Source organism: Microtus pennsylvanicus, chromosome 2 (genome assembly GCF_037038515.1).
Source record: "Microtus pennsylvanicus isolate mMicPen1 chromosome 2, mMicPen1.hap1, whole genome shotgun sequence".
NCBI lineage: Eukaryota > Metazoa > Chordata > Mammalia > Rodentia > Cricetidae > Microtus > Microtus pennsylvanicus.
The window spans coordinates 106,191,783-106,207,931 of NC_134580.1; the positions used below are offsets into that span (position 1 = coordinate 106,191,783).

Here is a 16,149-nt window from a genome sequence, read left to right on the forward strand (position 1 = left end):
TTGTCCTTTCCTTCCCAGGCCTGGTGTGGGATGGCGAGGTTGACTCAGCAGCCCCTTGTCTGCGACAGTGGCAGCCCCTCGGGTCACTGTTTATGCTTCAGTGCAGCCAAAGGCCATCACTATTCCACTTTATTTAGCTTCTTAGAGCAAATTACCCCCCAAATCACTGCTTTCTCAAGCCAATTACAGCTACCGGAGTCCGCCTCCGAGGGAGTCTGAGCACGTCTGACTGCCAGTGACTGTGGCTGGTAGTAAGGGACCCACGTTCACCCTTTGTTTTCCTCTGCCCCTCCCCCGCCCTCGGCCACTTCTCCAGAGACACCAACACCAGAGAGCTGGCGTGGCTCTTGTTCAGCCCCCACGTGAAGGTTTGTAGTTCCGGGATGCCTTTGGAGTAGTTTGATGGTCTTCTATTTGCTGTATTTTCCCAGTGATGGACAACTCATTTGGTATGCTTGTACTCTGTGAGGTCACATCGTCCCCTTGGCGGGACAGATGGAATGGAGTTCCCCTGCCGCTCAGGTGGGATGTTTGTCTTGCTTTAAATGTGCACTCTCCAGATTGCTAGGGAGTAACCAAGAGCTCCGCTTGTGTTTTTGCAGGTAAATAACTACCCAGAGGCCGAAGAGCACCCTCACCACCCTCAAATGGTTATCTTACAACTGTTACGATTCATCCTCCGTCTAGTATGGAGAAGGCATTGACAGGATCTTCCCGCCGCCAGGATAAAAACGTGGACATTGCTCTTGTTCAGACCGCCAGAACCCCAGCACTTTGGTGCAGCCGCAGCCGGTGGCTCTATCCCAGAGAGGTGCTGCGGGTGGACGACACACTGCCCTGTGTCGATGTGAACGTCACCCTTCTGTGCGTCACCACATGGCAGGATTTCCAGTAGATGTTTGTGTGAATGTAAACAGGGAGGGTTCTTCTCGGCTAGTGTCCAGAGCCTGGGTCTTTGGAGGGGAGTCACCATGTGGGGAAGGTGTTTACATGCGGTGTGTTCCTTTGTTTTTCCAGCCTACTTTCTTTGATAACCATTTGGTTGTTTTTTTGTTCGTTTGTTTTTTGTTTGGGGGTTTTTCTGTGTTTTTTTTTTTTTTTTTTTTTAGAAAAAAACATGAAAACTTTTTAGCCAACTTGTGGATGATTTTTATACTGAAATTCTAAGGACCCTGTTGCCTACTCTCAGTGGATTCTGTAAACCTGCAGTAGGAACTGAGCCGGCCAGTTTAGAAGGCTGTCTTAGTTTATTTTTGGAGATTACTGTACAGACTTTTTAAACGGGGAGAGTATGGTGTTTCCCCTCTCCCCTCTGCCATGGCTTCTTTGGGTTTCTTTTTTAATTGTCGCTACCGAAACAGTTCTTACGAAATGGTAAGGACGAGAGTGGCCGAGGGTCAGTTTTGGTGTGCCACCCCCATTTTGTAAATACCTCCTTAGCTCAGTTGCTTCTGTGGCAAAATTTCACACTTTCTGTGTTTTTCCTCATCTCCTTGTCCTCCTCAGTCTCTCTCCACACTGATACACAGGTTCAGCCCAGGGTGTTCTCATGACGCAATGGGTTTGGGTCAGCAAGGGCTAGGGGCTGCCCGGATTGTTCCCAGCCCCATCAATCAAGCTGACTCGTGGGAAGGGCTCTTGTTACTTCACTTCTTGGGAGTGGGTTTGTTTGTCTCTTACATCTTGAGAGAATGCAGACTTGCAACACTTGCTGAGGCTGTTAGCTCTTTTGGTTGCAGGTTTTGCTGCAATCATAGGCTCTGCCTTGCATGTACCCGGTGGGCGAGAGCCCACACTTTTGGGGATTGGCCAGGTCCTTTAGGGAGCAAGGGGCTCAGGTAATCATTTTCCATGCTACTTGGCACTTAGCCCTGCTCATTCAGGTCCATGACACCTGAACTCCACCCCCATTCCTTTAACCTACCTTGAAATAAAGACTGGCTCTTCCTCACCAGTCACTGTATATAGGAAACCTCCGTTACACCGGGTGAGACGTGCTTTTTGGTCTTCCAAAAGACGACTGACTACTTTCTTCTCCATTTTCTTAACAGTTGGATCTTGTTGGGCTATCTGTGTCCGGGGTGGGCGGTGCTCTCTCTTGGTACCTGCCCCTTAGGATCATGTGCCCCAGAAGGCCACACATTGGTCAGCCATTTCAGGAGCTGGCAGGACTGGAGGTGTGCACGCTGGGGAAGGAGCACTTCCCTACCATGTGTAGAGGCCCTGGCTTCCATCCCCAGCACCTCCCAAAACAAACAGCACAGATAACCAGGGAAGACACAGAAAGGACAGAGGGAAAACCATCAGAGGGGCGGGCGGGGGACTGGGAGCCCTCTAACTTGTGAAAGCATCCGTCAGCAGGCAGCTTGCTTAGAGAAGTGTGTGTGTTTCCAAGCAAGTCAGCAGTACCAACGACTGTGTTTGCTTTTTGCCCTGTATAGGGCCAGTGTTTTTATGTTATTAAGTAGAGAAATCCATTCTTTCCTATGTTCCTAAGTGTGTGTGTGTGTGTGTTGCCTATATGCTTTTCCTTCTAGATTGGGATCATTTGATTCCAAATAGTCTTTCTTTTAAAACCATTTCTTTCCCAGATTCCTTAGATTTTTAATAGTTTGAAAGCTGTGTTGGCGCTCCTCATGTGTTGAGCCTAGTCAAGGGTTCCTATAAGGTTCTTATAAGGTGATTAAGAGTGCAACCATAGTTCTTCTAAACACCCATGCGCACGCGCACACACACACACACCAAAGACATACTTGGTTCTGGGCCGCTTGTCTCCTAGGACTGCCATGCTCATGTGCCAGTCTCTCCGGCTGGAGCACTTTACTGTCGCAACCCCTTGACTCTGTGGTACCTCCTGGGCAGGTGCAGAAGGCTCCCAGAGCCAGGTGCCAGTGGCATGTGTGGCCCTTCAAGCATGCTTACCTCTGTCCCATTGGCCTCCAGCCTGGGGCTGGCCATCCAAGCAGCTCATGGGGAAGTAAAGGATTCTGTGACTTGTAGAAGTATTCGAGAACAGGATGCGGCACCCGGAACTCAGACATGACTGGATGTCCCTGTACTGTATCTGTTTATTAAAATGCAAGTAAGAAAGTATGTCTGCCTGCTGTAGGTAGACCCTTGTACTTAATTTTTATTTTATTATTATTATCTGTCATTCTCACTCTTTTTAGTAGAACTAGATCCCCCCTCCTCTGTCTCTCTCTGTCTCTCTCTCTCTCTCTGTCTCTCTCTCTCTCTCTCTGTGTGTGTGTGTGTGTGTGTGTGTGTGTGTGTGTGAATACATAATGCGGGTTTGTGCCTTGACAGCCTCCCCAAGTGAGGTTTGTAAAAGAGTGAAGTCCTGTGGCTTCACCCCAAGATGCAATAAACACACAAAATGACTTCCTGAGTAATTTTTCAGATTTCCTTCCCAAAAACAAGTTGATGAATTTGGGGGTGGGGGACGGGGAGGCTGGAAATCATTTTTAAATCTCTTTCATTCACGTCTGTAGTGGATACTGTACACATCCTCTCCTGTCTCTCCGGCTGTAGTGGATACTGTACACATCCTCTCCTGTCTCTCCGGCTGTAGTGGATACTGTACACATCCTCTCCTGTCTCTCCGGCTGTAGTGGATACTGTACACATCCTCTCCTGTCTCTCCGGCTGTAGTGGATACTGTACACATCCTCTCCTGTCTCTCCGGCTGTAGTGGATACTGTACACATCCTCTCCTGTCTCTCCGGCTGTAGTGGATACTGTACACATCCTCTCCTGTCTCTCCGGCTGTAGTGGATACTGTACACATCCTCTCCTGTCTCTCACTGTTGTACATATTTTGACTATTTATTAGATTAGGAAGTCGTGTTTTATTCATCAACTGAGCCAAATGTCTGTGTGCAATTGTGTTTCCTTTACCTTTCTTTGTAAAATTTTGTACGGCATAAATGAGTGTAAAAAAAAATCACTGTTTTTCTAAACTTCTCAGAATTAAGGATTGTAAATATTGCAGGTTCTTTTTCTGTGTAATGTGCCCTACTGTTTCATAATGCTGTAACTTGTAAAAACGTTGTATATTTATTTTCTGCTTATTTAATGTCTTAAGTCCTTGAAAGTGTTGACATCCCTGTCCCCCACACCCCTGCCGTCCCGTCAATTGCTTCAGCTCCTGAGTGGGGGGTGACTGGGTCCGCTCTCCCAAGGTGGCCTCCATTTTGGCTCCTGGCATTCAGTTCTTGGAATCTGCCACCTTTCTGATGAAATTAGTATTTTGCTGCCCATGAGAATCCCTAGATGTGGTAGGCTGGAAGATTGGACTCTTAAAAAAAAAATACCCATCAAACCCATTTGTTGTAAAGTAAGCTGGCTTTTGAGAAAAACAGACTTGCCAGTAAGTTGGCCATATCTTTAGAGAAGTATTATCAGCAAATGGGAAAGACTTTTTTTTTTTTTAATCGAAAGAGTATCTTCGACAGCTCAGTGTTGAGAGAAATCCAATTCTGCCACCTCTTGAGGTGCTGCTGTGTGGCTGTCCTGGATAGGGACCTGTTCTAGAGAATTTGCCAAGACCACCGGCCTCCCCAGGACTCTTACTGTCCCCACCTGCTGTGTGGTTCCTGTGTTGAGGTGTGTGGACTGAAATGAGCTAACCCAATCAGCTCCCTCCTCCTGGCCACTGCATTAGTCCAGCCAGCTTCTGCAGGTCCATGCCCTTGCTCCAGCTCCCCGTTTCCCTCAAGAAGAGGTCGGGGTCCCCACTGGCCTGTGTGTCAAGATATAAGTGCTCACTGAAGCCCGAGGGGGCATGTGACTTCATGTAGATGGCTCTGTCCTCCCTGCTGATTTAGCCTGGTGCCTGTGTGTGTCCGCTCGGCACAGCATGTGTGCGGGTTGTGTCCACACGTGTCGCTAAATCAGGGGGGAACCCTTCCCAAACAGCCTTGCACAACGTACCTTCAAGCTCCCAGCCAAGTACTTGACTGCTTTTATTCGGGAATTTCAAAAATGTAATAGTTCAAATAGGTTTTGATGTCTCTGTTCTTTGACCTCTGGTTACTGTATCCAAACCTTTCAGGTACCCTTTACTAAATAGCACTGATGTCTGTGTATAGTGCCCCATCACTAATGCGTCCAAGGACCCAGCATATGTAGCATTTGTATTGCAGTTTCCCTGGCTTCCTTTATGTTTTGCACTGATGAATTTTGACAGGGTAATTGCCACTGTACTTGTGCAATACTGCTGTAAATAACTGCAGATTTTTTTAAGAAACTCAATCTTTTATGTTCCTGATGAATTTTATATAAATAAAACTTGCAACTAGCTTCCGTGAACCGCTTGATTTGTTTTCCTAAAGACGGCCAACAACTGAGGGTAAGTGTAGTCATACACACCTGCCCCCTGTCAGTCAGAACACATTAGCTGTGTGGAGATCTTGTAGCTTGGTGCTTGAAAACGAGTCTGTGTGGTATAGTTAAAGCAAACCGGGTCATGCAGTTTTGAAGTGGATGGCGGAACCTCCTGCCCACGGAGTCAGCCATGACTCGGTACTTGGGAGGAAGAGGTAGATCAGGAGCGGACTGTTCTCTGGTCACCCCACAGAACTGCTAATCCCTGGGATCTTGGGGTGTCCACTAAATTAGGAAGAGCTAGAGACACTGAAGCCATGTTGGAGAGCTACAAGTTGTAAGGTCCGTGTGAACGAATTCAGACTTTGCCTATTTGGTTCTGAATTTGCTGCTGAACCGTTTAAGCCAGGGATTTGTTCATGCTGCTAGTTAAACAACACACATGTGGGGCTTTGTAAAATCCATCAACCTGTGGCAAAGCAGATTGTCAGGGACGCTGCCCTCGATCCTCATCCAAGTAGGAGCTTGCATTTTTCCAGAGCCCCCTTTTTTTTTCCTGCACTGTGGGTGTGGGCTTGTGTACTTACCTGGGCATTTTGCATAAATACCGGTAACTACATCCATTACCCAGTAACAGGTCGTAGATCTTTCTAGAGTGATTCCATTTCACCCTGACTACTGCACTGGATACAGAGAGCAGTGCTCCAGGGCCTGGCTCCCCAGCAGCAGCCATCAAGAGTGCTCGTTCACCCTTGGCCGCTCAGTGACGTGCCAGTACCTGCCTGGTGTGTGAGGAGACAATGGCCTTCCTGGTTTAAATTAGACTTTGCTGTTCACAGCTCTGATGGCACCAGGCCCTGTTGGCATTGCCCTTTTGTCTGAAGGGAGCGGTCTTATTTTTAGTCATTTGTTTCATTTTCCTTTCGGCAATCACCTTGTTATGCATAATCCTTCAGTCCATTGCTTCTTTTCTCTCTTCGTCTTACTGTGAGAAACCTCAAGTGCGTAGGAAAGGCCACGGGATTTGACCATGCCCACATAATGTGGCTGCTGTTATGGAACTCAGAACATTTTGCTGTGGTTGTATGAGTGCTACATCTGTCTAACCTGAAGTGACGCGACGCATCCTAACCCTCACCCAGCATCCGGTTTCTCGACTCTCCTGTCTTCCGTTTTTTTTCCGTTCGCCTTAGTTACTATGTTTTCAGTGCTCTTGCCCACTCTCCACATTCTGTTCTTTGTGCATCTCCAGAAGTTCTTTGGGGTGGGGACAGGAGGCGGGGGTCTCACTCCGAACTAATGATTCTACAGTAACTTAAGGGCAAGTAGCTACTCGGACATGCTTTCCAAGGTGTGTGGCTTTTGTCCGCAATTCCTTAGAAGTGGTTTCCTACCCAGTGTCTAAACCTGGAATCCTGTAACCGAATATGAGGGTCACAAAATTTGGCCACAGTGGAAGGTTTCTGAATGTTCAACAATCAGAAACAAATTCAAAGTGAATGAGATGGGGATGTCCTGGCCCTGCTCAGCTACATGGGACCTTGCGATTTTCCTGCAGCCTTAGTTGCCCGTGGTTGTGTCATGCTGTGCTATGTAGAGCCACATGGCCCGATACTGCTTCAGCTCATATCTGAACTGCTGGGCGTTAGGGATGCGGTTTTTACTGCACTTGGTAATTTTGTTTATAATGCCTTTATCACAAAAAATAAAGGAGCTTAGTGTTTCCTTACCGTCATTCCTCGTATTATTAAGTATTGTGAGTGTATCTTTGGGAGGGATTATGTTAGAATGTTTGATTTGAAAAGCTGCCATTTGAGACCTTTTTCATGGCGCCTCCAAGGCAGTCAGCCGTGTCAAGATGAAGCTGAATCGCTTGCCCAGACCATCAGCTGCCAGAAGCTCATTGAAAGGGTGATGAACGCAGCCGTCTTGACTTTCTATGAGAAGCACATGGCCTCAAAAACAGCTTCTGGTGCTCTGGGTGAAGACTGGAAAGGGCCATGTGATAGGAATCTGTGGTGGGAACAACACACAATGTTTTCCCATGAAACAAGGTATCTTGACCCGTGGCAGAGTGAGCCTGCTATTATTGAGTAAGGGGTGTTTTTGTTACAGAGCAAGGAGAATTGGGAAGAGGAAGCACAAGTTTCTGGGTTGCACTGTGGATGCCAATTTGAGAGCTCTCAACCTATTAGAGAGTGAGAGAGATTCCTGGAGGAACAGGTAGCTACTGAGCCTCGCCGATTGGGGTCCAAAAGACTCACAAAATCTGAAAAATTTTCAGTCTCTCTAACAAAGATGATGTTCACTCTGGCAGTTTGAATGTATTTGGCCCCCATACTTTCATAGGTTATGGCACTATTAGGAGGTGTGGCTGTGTTGGAGTGGCTGTGACCTTGTTGGAGGAAGTGTGTCACTGTGTGGGTGGGCTTTGAGATTTTCTATGCTCAGGATACTGCCCAGTGTCTCAGTCCATTTCCTGTTGCCTTCTGATCAAGATATAACCATCACCATGTCTGCCTGCATGTCACCAAGCTTCCCGCCATGATGATAATGGACTGAAGCTCTGAAATGTGAGCCACCCCAATTAAATGTTTCCCTTATAAGAGTTGCCGTGGTTATGGTGTCTATTCACAGCAATAAAAGCCCTAAGACATCCACCAATATGCTGTCAGACAGTCTTAAACAAAGAAGGTAAGAAGCCCAGGACCAAAGCACCCAAGATTCAGGGTCTTGGTACTTCAGGTGTCCTGCAACACAAACACCAATGTATTGTTCTGAAGAAACAGCAGCTAGGAAAAAGGAGGGGGCTGCAGAATATGATAAAGGGGAAACAAATAAATAACCAGACTCTGAAAAGGTAGAGAGAGGGGAAGGAGAGAGAGAAATTGCTGTTTGAGTTGCTGACTTAAGTTTCACTCACATATGGGTGCCTACACACACACACACACACACACACACACACACACACACACACACTTTTAGCATGAGATTAGAACAGAATTCCCAACAATTTCTAAAATGGCCCTAAATAAGCTTCTTCCATTATTTATTCTAGGAAGCATCCTCAGCATAGCACTGACTTTTATAAAATCAGAATGAGTCAACTGAAAGACGCTGAAGATGTTTTATAACCTCCAGGATCAGATGTTGAGCCAAGATTTAATTCCTTGAGCAAAATCAAATGGAAGCTTTTTTTAGTATGCAAGTTTGCTTTCTTTTTTTAAAAAAATGACTAATGTGTGTCGAAAGTTGTTTAAATCTCTATTACCAGTAAATGATTTGTGCACAGATATTATGCACTTGCCAGCCCTGGGTTGTGTAAATATTTCTCCAAAGGCAAATGATCACAAGCGGAAAGGTTTGAGAAGTGTTAGTTAATTCAGTACACTTAGATTTTCTCCAACACCTCCAAGAGTCTTGGCTTATTCGCAGAGTGGGCTGTGCATCACCTGGCACCCAGCCTGCTCGCTCCCTGCACAGCTCTCTTTGGGTGCTTGTTATCCTGTGTCCCTCCTGCCCGTGGTGCAGCTGAGGACAGGCCCAGAGCCAAGCCAACACTCTTCCCCACCACTCTGCATCTGGAACAAGTGTAATTGTGAGGGCAGCATCCTGAAGGCTGCCAGAGACATGATTCCCCCTACTTGGCTATGATGCTCTGCTACCCAGCCTTCAGCAACAGTTCCCTCTTGGTCTGTCGGGCAGGTGCCTGCCCCTCCCGTGAGTTCTCTTTATGCTCAATTAACTGACATTGGCCTGTGTTGTTGGCAGCTGAACTGCTGACTCATTCCTACCTGTCAGAAGGACTAGATAAAATGGTTGCAAAAGGTTCTCACAAACAATATGAATTCAGAGGGTCTGGGGGAGACAAGCTGATGCTTTGAGATACCTTGCAGGGCAAGACCAGACCAGGGCAGCTCGGAGCAACAGGGTATGACAATGGGTATCTGATCTCTGGGCAAGTTATTACTTGGTCTTTTCCTCTTTCAAACTTTCTCTGAAGCGAGCCTGAAATACTCCTGGGTATTGTCAAAGCAAAACTGTCTCAACTGTCACAAGCCATGACTTTCCCACATGTTGTCCTTTCATTACAGGTGTTGCCGAAAGGGACTCAGGGAATCGAGATCTTGCTAACTGCTTGGCTGCCTTCACCTCCTTAAAGCAAACTTGGGGTGGATGAGCTCTTAACAACCTCTTCCTGGTGTCTAAAGAGCAAACTTAGGTCACTATCTTTGGAAAGTACACTAAAAAGGGGAGATGGCTCAGTAGGTAAAGGGGCTTGTGGCCAAACCTGGTGACCTGAGTTTAGTCCATGATGGAAGGTGAAAACTGACTCCCACAAGTAGTCCTCTGACCTCCACACATATGCCGTGACATGCAAATGATCACACACACACACACACACACGTGTGCACACATGCACACACACTAAATACAATAGTTTTAAAATACACCAGACATCAATTAAAAATATAATTTAGATGGCCATATTCCTAAAAATTATTAGTTTTAAGGCCCTGCCATATCTAGCACAGAAGAGAATATAAGAGATTTTAAAACTAGGACACGCCAGGGAGGATGTAAAAGGACCACAGGAAGAGTTAGAGGCAGAATTGCCAAACAGGAGGCTGCTTTCGGGGGGGGGGGGTCAAGAAATAAGTGTTACAGGTTTAAGGCCCTGTGGGCTGTCTCTCCCTTTCCCTCAATAGCTCTGGGACCTGCTATAATGACAGCCATGATGACCACTAACCTCTGGACACTTGCTACCTGTGAGACAAACACCAAAGTACAGATGGGGAAACTGAGTGACACAGCGTAAGTCATTTGACGGAGGTCCCCAAGCTGGTCAGTGGCAGAGCCCGGATGCGCTGAGGCATCGTGGCTCTGCCTTTGCCTGCATGTCTGATCACTTCCCTCTGTTCCTTTCCTGGTCCAGCAAAGCTGAAACAAGAGCCTGATGAGGCAGCTAGGGTCTGTCTCCAACAGGGTTCCAGAAGACAGCCTCCTGCAGAGTAGTGCCAGGCATGTGGGGACTCATGAGTCTGTAGCTTGAGGGAATTCATCTGTGGGCCCAAGTTTCACCCAGCCTCCAGGGGTGCTTCAACTGCACCTCGGTGGCTCACCTTGCTGACTCCGTTGGGTCCTTCATGTGTAATCACACATTGCCCCTCTAGTTCTGTGCTTTCTAAAGGTGCACATCCCACAGTGCCTGACCTCGTCTGATGTCCTACTGACATACAGGTTGTCCCAGTAATTCTGTCTCTAGGAGGGTGGGTTCAGCTGATTCAACACATGTATTACACCACTGAGAACAGCTTCTTCCCAGTTAATCTGTTCACGGTTAAGGTCATCTCAACAGGGCATCACGGTGCTGGAGTGATGGAGAAACAGGACTGGAAGTGCCATGGATGTGAGCCTCCACGTAAGGTAGGGAAGGTCTTATCTGTAATTCAGTAAAAACCAAACCCATCTACCCCTTTCGTGTCTGGTCCTTCCCATTCTTTCTCTTTAGACCTAAAGCAGGGAAGTATTTTGAGCCCAGAGATTCCCCAGGATTCAATACTTCCACAGCACCTGCCAGACAGGTGTGGAGCACTGAGGCCACAGCCCTAGGTGACAGTTGTCCGTTTCTGTCTTATGCTGCCCTCATTTCTGAAGGAGAGTGAGAGCTGGACTTTGGGTTATTGGGAGCCTGAGGTGTTCTACTCCAGAGTGAAGGTGTGGAGCGTGGGGTGAGCACACCAGGGGTACAGACAGGCCATGCCCCAAGGCTGCTGCTCCTCTGGAAACTTATACCACCCAGCTTCCTTGTCTGTACAGAAAATGTGTTGATGTCCATGTGTGTATAGTGTAGGGTTTGGGTATGCTTCCCTCAAAGGCCTTTAGGCATGACTCCAGCCAAGGGTTCATCTCCACTTTGAAGGCAGAACTTTTCCAATATCGGTGTGTCTTTGTTAGGGTTTATACTGCTATGAAGAGACACCATAACCACAGAAACTCTTCTGAAGGAGAAACATTTAATTGAGGTGGCTTACAGTTTCAGAGGTTTAGTCCATTCTCATCATGGTGGACATGGTGGTGTGAAGGCAGACATGGTGCTGAAGAAGTACCTGAGTGTTCTACATGTTGGTTTACAGACGTCAAAAAGTGGTCTGAGACACTGGGTATGGCTTGAACATATATGAGACCTCAAAGCCCACCTCCCCAGTGACACAACAAGACCACACCTACTCCAACAAGGCCACACCTCTTAATAATGCCAAAGTCTTTGGGGGCCATTTTCTTTCAAATCACCACAAGGTAAGAACATCCCATCCTGCTTGCCTGTGACCCTGGCTCATCCCTGACCTTCAGGCTTGCTTCTTCTCTGGGGCCCCATCTGGGAACTCCATGGGAGATGCTAGCGGTCCAGGTCTCCAATCTCTGTGTAAATAGGTTTTTCCAGGGTGCTGTGGGCTGCCCAAGGTCATTGAGACAGGAAAGGAACCATTTTAGCCCCTGGAATGGGTTCCACACATTTCTTGGTGTGTCTCAGCTCTGGCCTCATGTCTGCTAATAATTCTCACACACAAAGCCTGAGATGTAGAAGATCTATCATATCCTCTTTAAAAATAAGCCAGTGCTACTACCTTCGTGACTGGAGACTTAACAACAAAAGAGCTATGGACTAAAGCCTTCTTGGTTAGTGAATGCCATTTTGAGAGGCACATGGGGGGGCAGAAAAGTGTTTTTCTTCCATCAGCTCCTGCCAAGTATCGATCCCATTTAGGTGGAGGTGAGAGGATTCGCTTGTCTCTAATCCAATCATCTGAAAAGACTTTTGTTTATTTGTGCATTTATTCACCCTGCAAATGTTGGCTGGTTGCCCATTTATCTCGGGCAGGCACACACTATCCCAAGTCTTTGGGCATCACTAAGGACAAGCACGGCAGGAGCTTATCCTCAGTAGGGTTGGAAGACAACAAACAGGTGAATGAGTGAACTTTCCACTGTCCTGTGAGAGTGTAAACAAGCAAACAAGGCAAAGTGTGCGGCACAACTCTGTGGAGAGGACTCAGCCAGCCCAGCCTGTCCTCTGTGACCCCAGGATGAGCAAGAAGCAGCCAGAGCAGTGGCGTCCAAACAGACAGACTACAGACTTGGTAATCCTGGGCAAGCAGAAGGCTGGGTCTCCTGGAACAAATGGGAAGTGGAGCAGGCATGGGCACGAGGAGTCAACTGGCTGCGGGCCCAGAGGACGTGCCTGAAATACTGAGTTAGCTCCAACTATGGGGTGTAGGGGAAGGCTTGTCAAAGAAGTACCACCAGCTGCTAGAACTGTTTAACAAGATCCCTCTGAAGTCCAGGGAAAAAGTCTGAATAAAATGTGTGGCTAGATAATACTGATTTATCATTCGGAGACTGTTATTGCTGTAAGTTAGATGTGTTACTCAAAAGTTCGGGTGTAGCAAACTTGTTCCAGAGTCATATGGTGTTGTATTCTGTACTGGAGCCTTTGTGGGGAATTGGGATTTGGTGGGTCACATAGGTAATGTAATGATTACTTTTCAATGATGTGATAAAAACCATGACCACAAGCAACTTGTAGAAGAGTTTATTATATGGCTTCCAGTCCCAGAGGGAGCAGGAGAATCAGGACAGCAGGTGACTGGATCACATCTCCAATCACAAATATGAAGCAGAGAGAGCTCACTGGAAATGGGACAAGGCTAGGCACCCTCAAAGCCTGACCCCCCACTGACTTACTTCCTCCACCTCTGCTGACTTACCAGGCTCCACCTCCCAAAGGTTCTATAACCATCCTTAACAGTGCCAGCAGCCATGGACCAAAGTATTCAAATGCCCGAGCCTATAGGACACATTTCTCCTTCAAACCACCACAGGGGAAGATTCACAAAACTTCATCGGTTACTTTATAAAAAGCAACCTTTGCTAGCAAGCTTGTTCTGGGTCCACACATTATTTCCACCATGTTCTGATGCAGGAAGGAAACCCTAGCCAGGTTCTAGGCATATGCTGCTGGTACCAAGCTCCTGAACTTCCCAGTCTATAGAACCACTAGCCAAATAAACTCTTCTCGGTAAATTACTCAGCCTCAGGCATTTTGTTACAGCAAATAAATAAGTAAATAAATAAATAAGTAAATAAACAACAGGTCTTTATTTTTAGAAAATGTGCACTTAAGTATTTAGAGACGAGGAAGCATTTTCTCTCAAACATTCAGGGGAAAAATATGCTTACAGGGGTATTTCTGTAGAGTAAAAGGGCCAGCCAAAGAAACACACTTTGGCCCTGAAACCAGAGCCAAAGAAACATACCCTGACCCTGAAACCAGAGCCAAAGAAACACACTTTGACCCTGAAACCAGAGCCAAAAAGTTAAAAAATGGCCAATGGGGGAAAAAAACACTTTGGCCCTAAAACCAGAGACAAAGAAATACACTCTGCCCCTGACCAACTCTGTACAAAAATCAACCAACCCCTGAGCAGGAAAACTAACCAATTCCTGAGCGTGAAAACAGCCAATCCCTCAGCCAATCCCCAAGCTTGTCCAAGCTCAGGGTTTGAAATCTGATCAATTCCCACCCTGAAAATCTCCACCCTGGAAAAATCCGCCCCTCAGAAGCCCTATATAAGCCCTGTGCCTATTCAGTTTGCTACTACCATTCCCCCCACCCCCCCCCCCCACCCCGCAGAGGCAGCCATCCTCCTGAAGTCTTCCCTTGCAAGAGATCTCTTGAATGAGGTTTGATGAGACCTTCTTTCACAGAATGGAGGGGAGCAGAAAAGTAACAACTTTTCCGAGTATCCAGAGCTGAGTGGAGGAGGACTGTAACACTTCCCCTGGGAAAAACTTTCCCCAGTGGAGCACAGTTGCAAGAAGACTTCAGTGTGAGCAGAGTTGTAACAACTTTGTGGGAGGAAACCCTCCCCTATCTGAGCAGAGTTGTTACATTGGGGAAACCTTTCCCTGGAGCAGGGCTGTAACTGTAAACTGCTATGCTTAAGGCGAATTTACCATACCTTTGCCTCCCGATTGCCGGGATCCGTTTCCATCCTAGCTGCAATGCTTACTACTATGTCTCAGGAGTAGGCTGGTGCTCGGTGGCAGGGAGGACAAAGGATAAAGGAAATGTAACAAAATGCTATAGTAACATGTGAGGGAGCTGAGTGAAGACTTTGAGTAAATTCTCTACATCTTTTTGCAACCTCCTCTGAAATACTCAACGTAAAAAACAAAATGCCGTCCATTTACTTCTGAGGTAAAATGTGGGGCATGTAGACAAAAACTTCCACAAGGCAGCATTATGTTTTTAGGCGTGCGTTACAGTGATATGCATTACTCTCCAAAAACAAACCTCCCCAAACCGCAGCTTGTGCATGTTCAAGTTCACGTGTACTTGTGGCAAGGCCTAAGCCAATATCAGATGTCTTCTTCAATTGCTCCCCACGTTATATTTCAGAGTCTCTCCTGAAACCCATGGCTCTGGGATCCTCCTCTCTCCACCTCCCCATTGTTTGTACGCACTGCTGTGCCCAGCTTTTTACATGGCTGCAGGGGGTCCAGACTCCGGTCCTCAAGCTTACACAGTAAGTGTTTACTGCCTGAGTCACCCCCTTCCCAGACTCCCAAACAGATTTTTTTTTAAGTTGTGGAAGTTATGGACCAATGGCGACTCTTCAAGACCATATGGAGTGTCACCTGCACATGAGCCAGGCAGGATGGAAACGGGCATCCTCGAGCCCAGGTTTTGCTTTGTTTTTTGCTTGTTTGTAAAATACCATGAATAAAGGCACATCTTTTCAAATCTCCCAGAGGCTCAACTATGAACGTGACTGCAAGGTGTGTCTGGGCCCCACGGCCTCTGCATCAGATCCTCCCCAAATTTCCACAGATGACTCCCGAATCCGGGGGCCAGCAGGAGCAAACGTTTCTCCCCAGTGAAAACACTGAAGGACAGGTGCTATCTGTTTGTTTAAATTTGTTTGTAGTTGCAAAATGTCCAATTCTCATCTCTACTTCCCTCTGCCAATTTGCCCTGGCACGGACAGCCGTGCCTCTTGCCAAAGGCAGGGTGAGGAGGAGGACAGAGTGGGCTGGAGGGCCCGTGGCCAAGGCCATGGCGGGAGCAGGTGAGGCAGCCCCGAGCTGTGTGCCTGGGGAGAGAGCCCAGTCGCCAGGTGAGTCAGAGCCTGCTGTTGACAAATGGAAAGGGCTAGATGAGGTTAGAGAGAAGGAGGAGGCTGAGTGTGCTCTGGGAGGGGGAAGAGGCAGGCAGTCTGTCCAGCGAGTATCAAATGACAGTGCCGATCACTGTGGGCTGATGCCATCTTATACCCTCAACAGGTTAGATGTTGGGACGGTCTTGGCACAGGAAGGTATCATCCCCACCTCCCTGTCTCACACACACACACACACACACACACACACCCCAGAAACAAGGCCTGGAGGTCACACCGGAGGTTCTGAGACTCTCTCCCAGGATGCAGAGAGAAAGGAAATTGGTCCTTTGCACTGAGGTCCAATAGGTAAACACTGGCCTCAGAAGGAGAGGAAGGTTTTTTTGTTTTTTTTTTTTTGAGAGGAAGGTTTTTTGTTTGTTTGTTTTGGAGACACGTTTCTCTGTGTAGCTTTGGTGCCTGTCCTGGGACTCGCTCTGCAGACCAGGCTGGCTTCGAACTCACAGAATACCACCTTCCTCTGCCTCCCGAGTGCTGGGATTAAAGGGCATGCACCACCACCCAGCAAGTCTCTAAGGTGTTCTGGAACTATCTCTAATCACCCAGTACCCCATGGGCCCATCCTGAAATGTGTGACAGCTAC

The 16,149-nt window shown here is 47.4% G+C and overlaps 1 protein-coding gene across 8 annotated transcripts in view; it reads left to right on the forward strand.

Moving 5' to 3' along the window:
- Bcl2l11 (BCL2 like 11) overlaps positions 1–5,310 on the forward strand; it is a 40,877-nt gene extending 35,567 nt beyond the window's left edge. For 6 of the 8 annotated variants that reach the window (XM_075962108.1, XM_075962107.1, XM_075962110.1 and 3 more), the window contains one exon: positions 603–5,310. In XM_075962108.1, coding sequence (XP_075818223.1) covers positions 603–704 — 102 coding nt within the window. In that variant the 3' untranslated portion in view covers positions 705–5,310. The remainder of the gene's footprint in view (positions 1–602) is intronic. The other 2 variants (XR_012909704.1, XR_012909705.1) reach the window with 1 other exon arrangement.
- Positions 5,311–16,149: the final 10,839 nt, after the last annotated feature.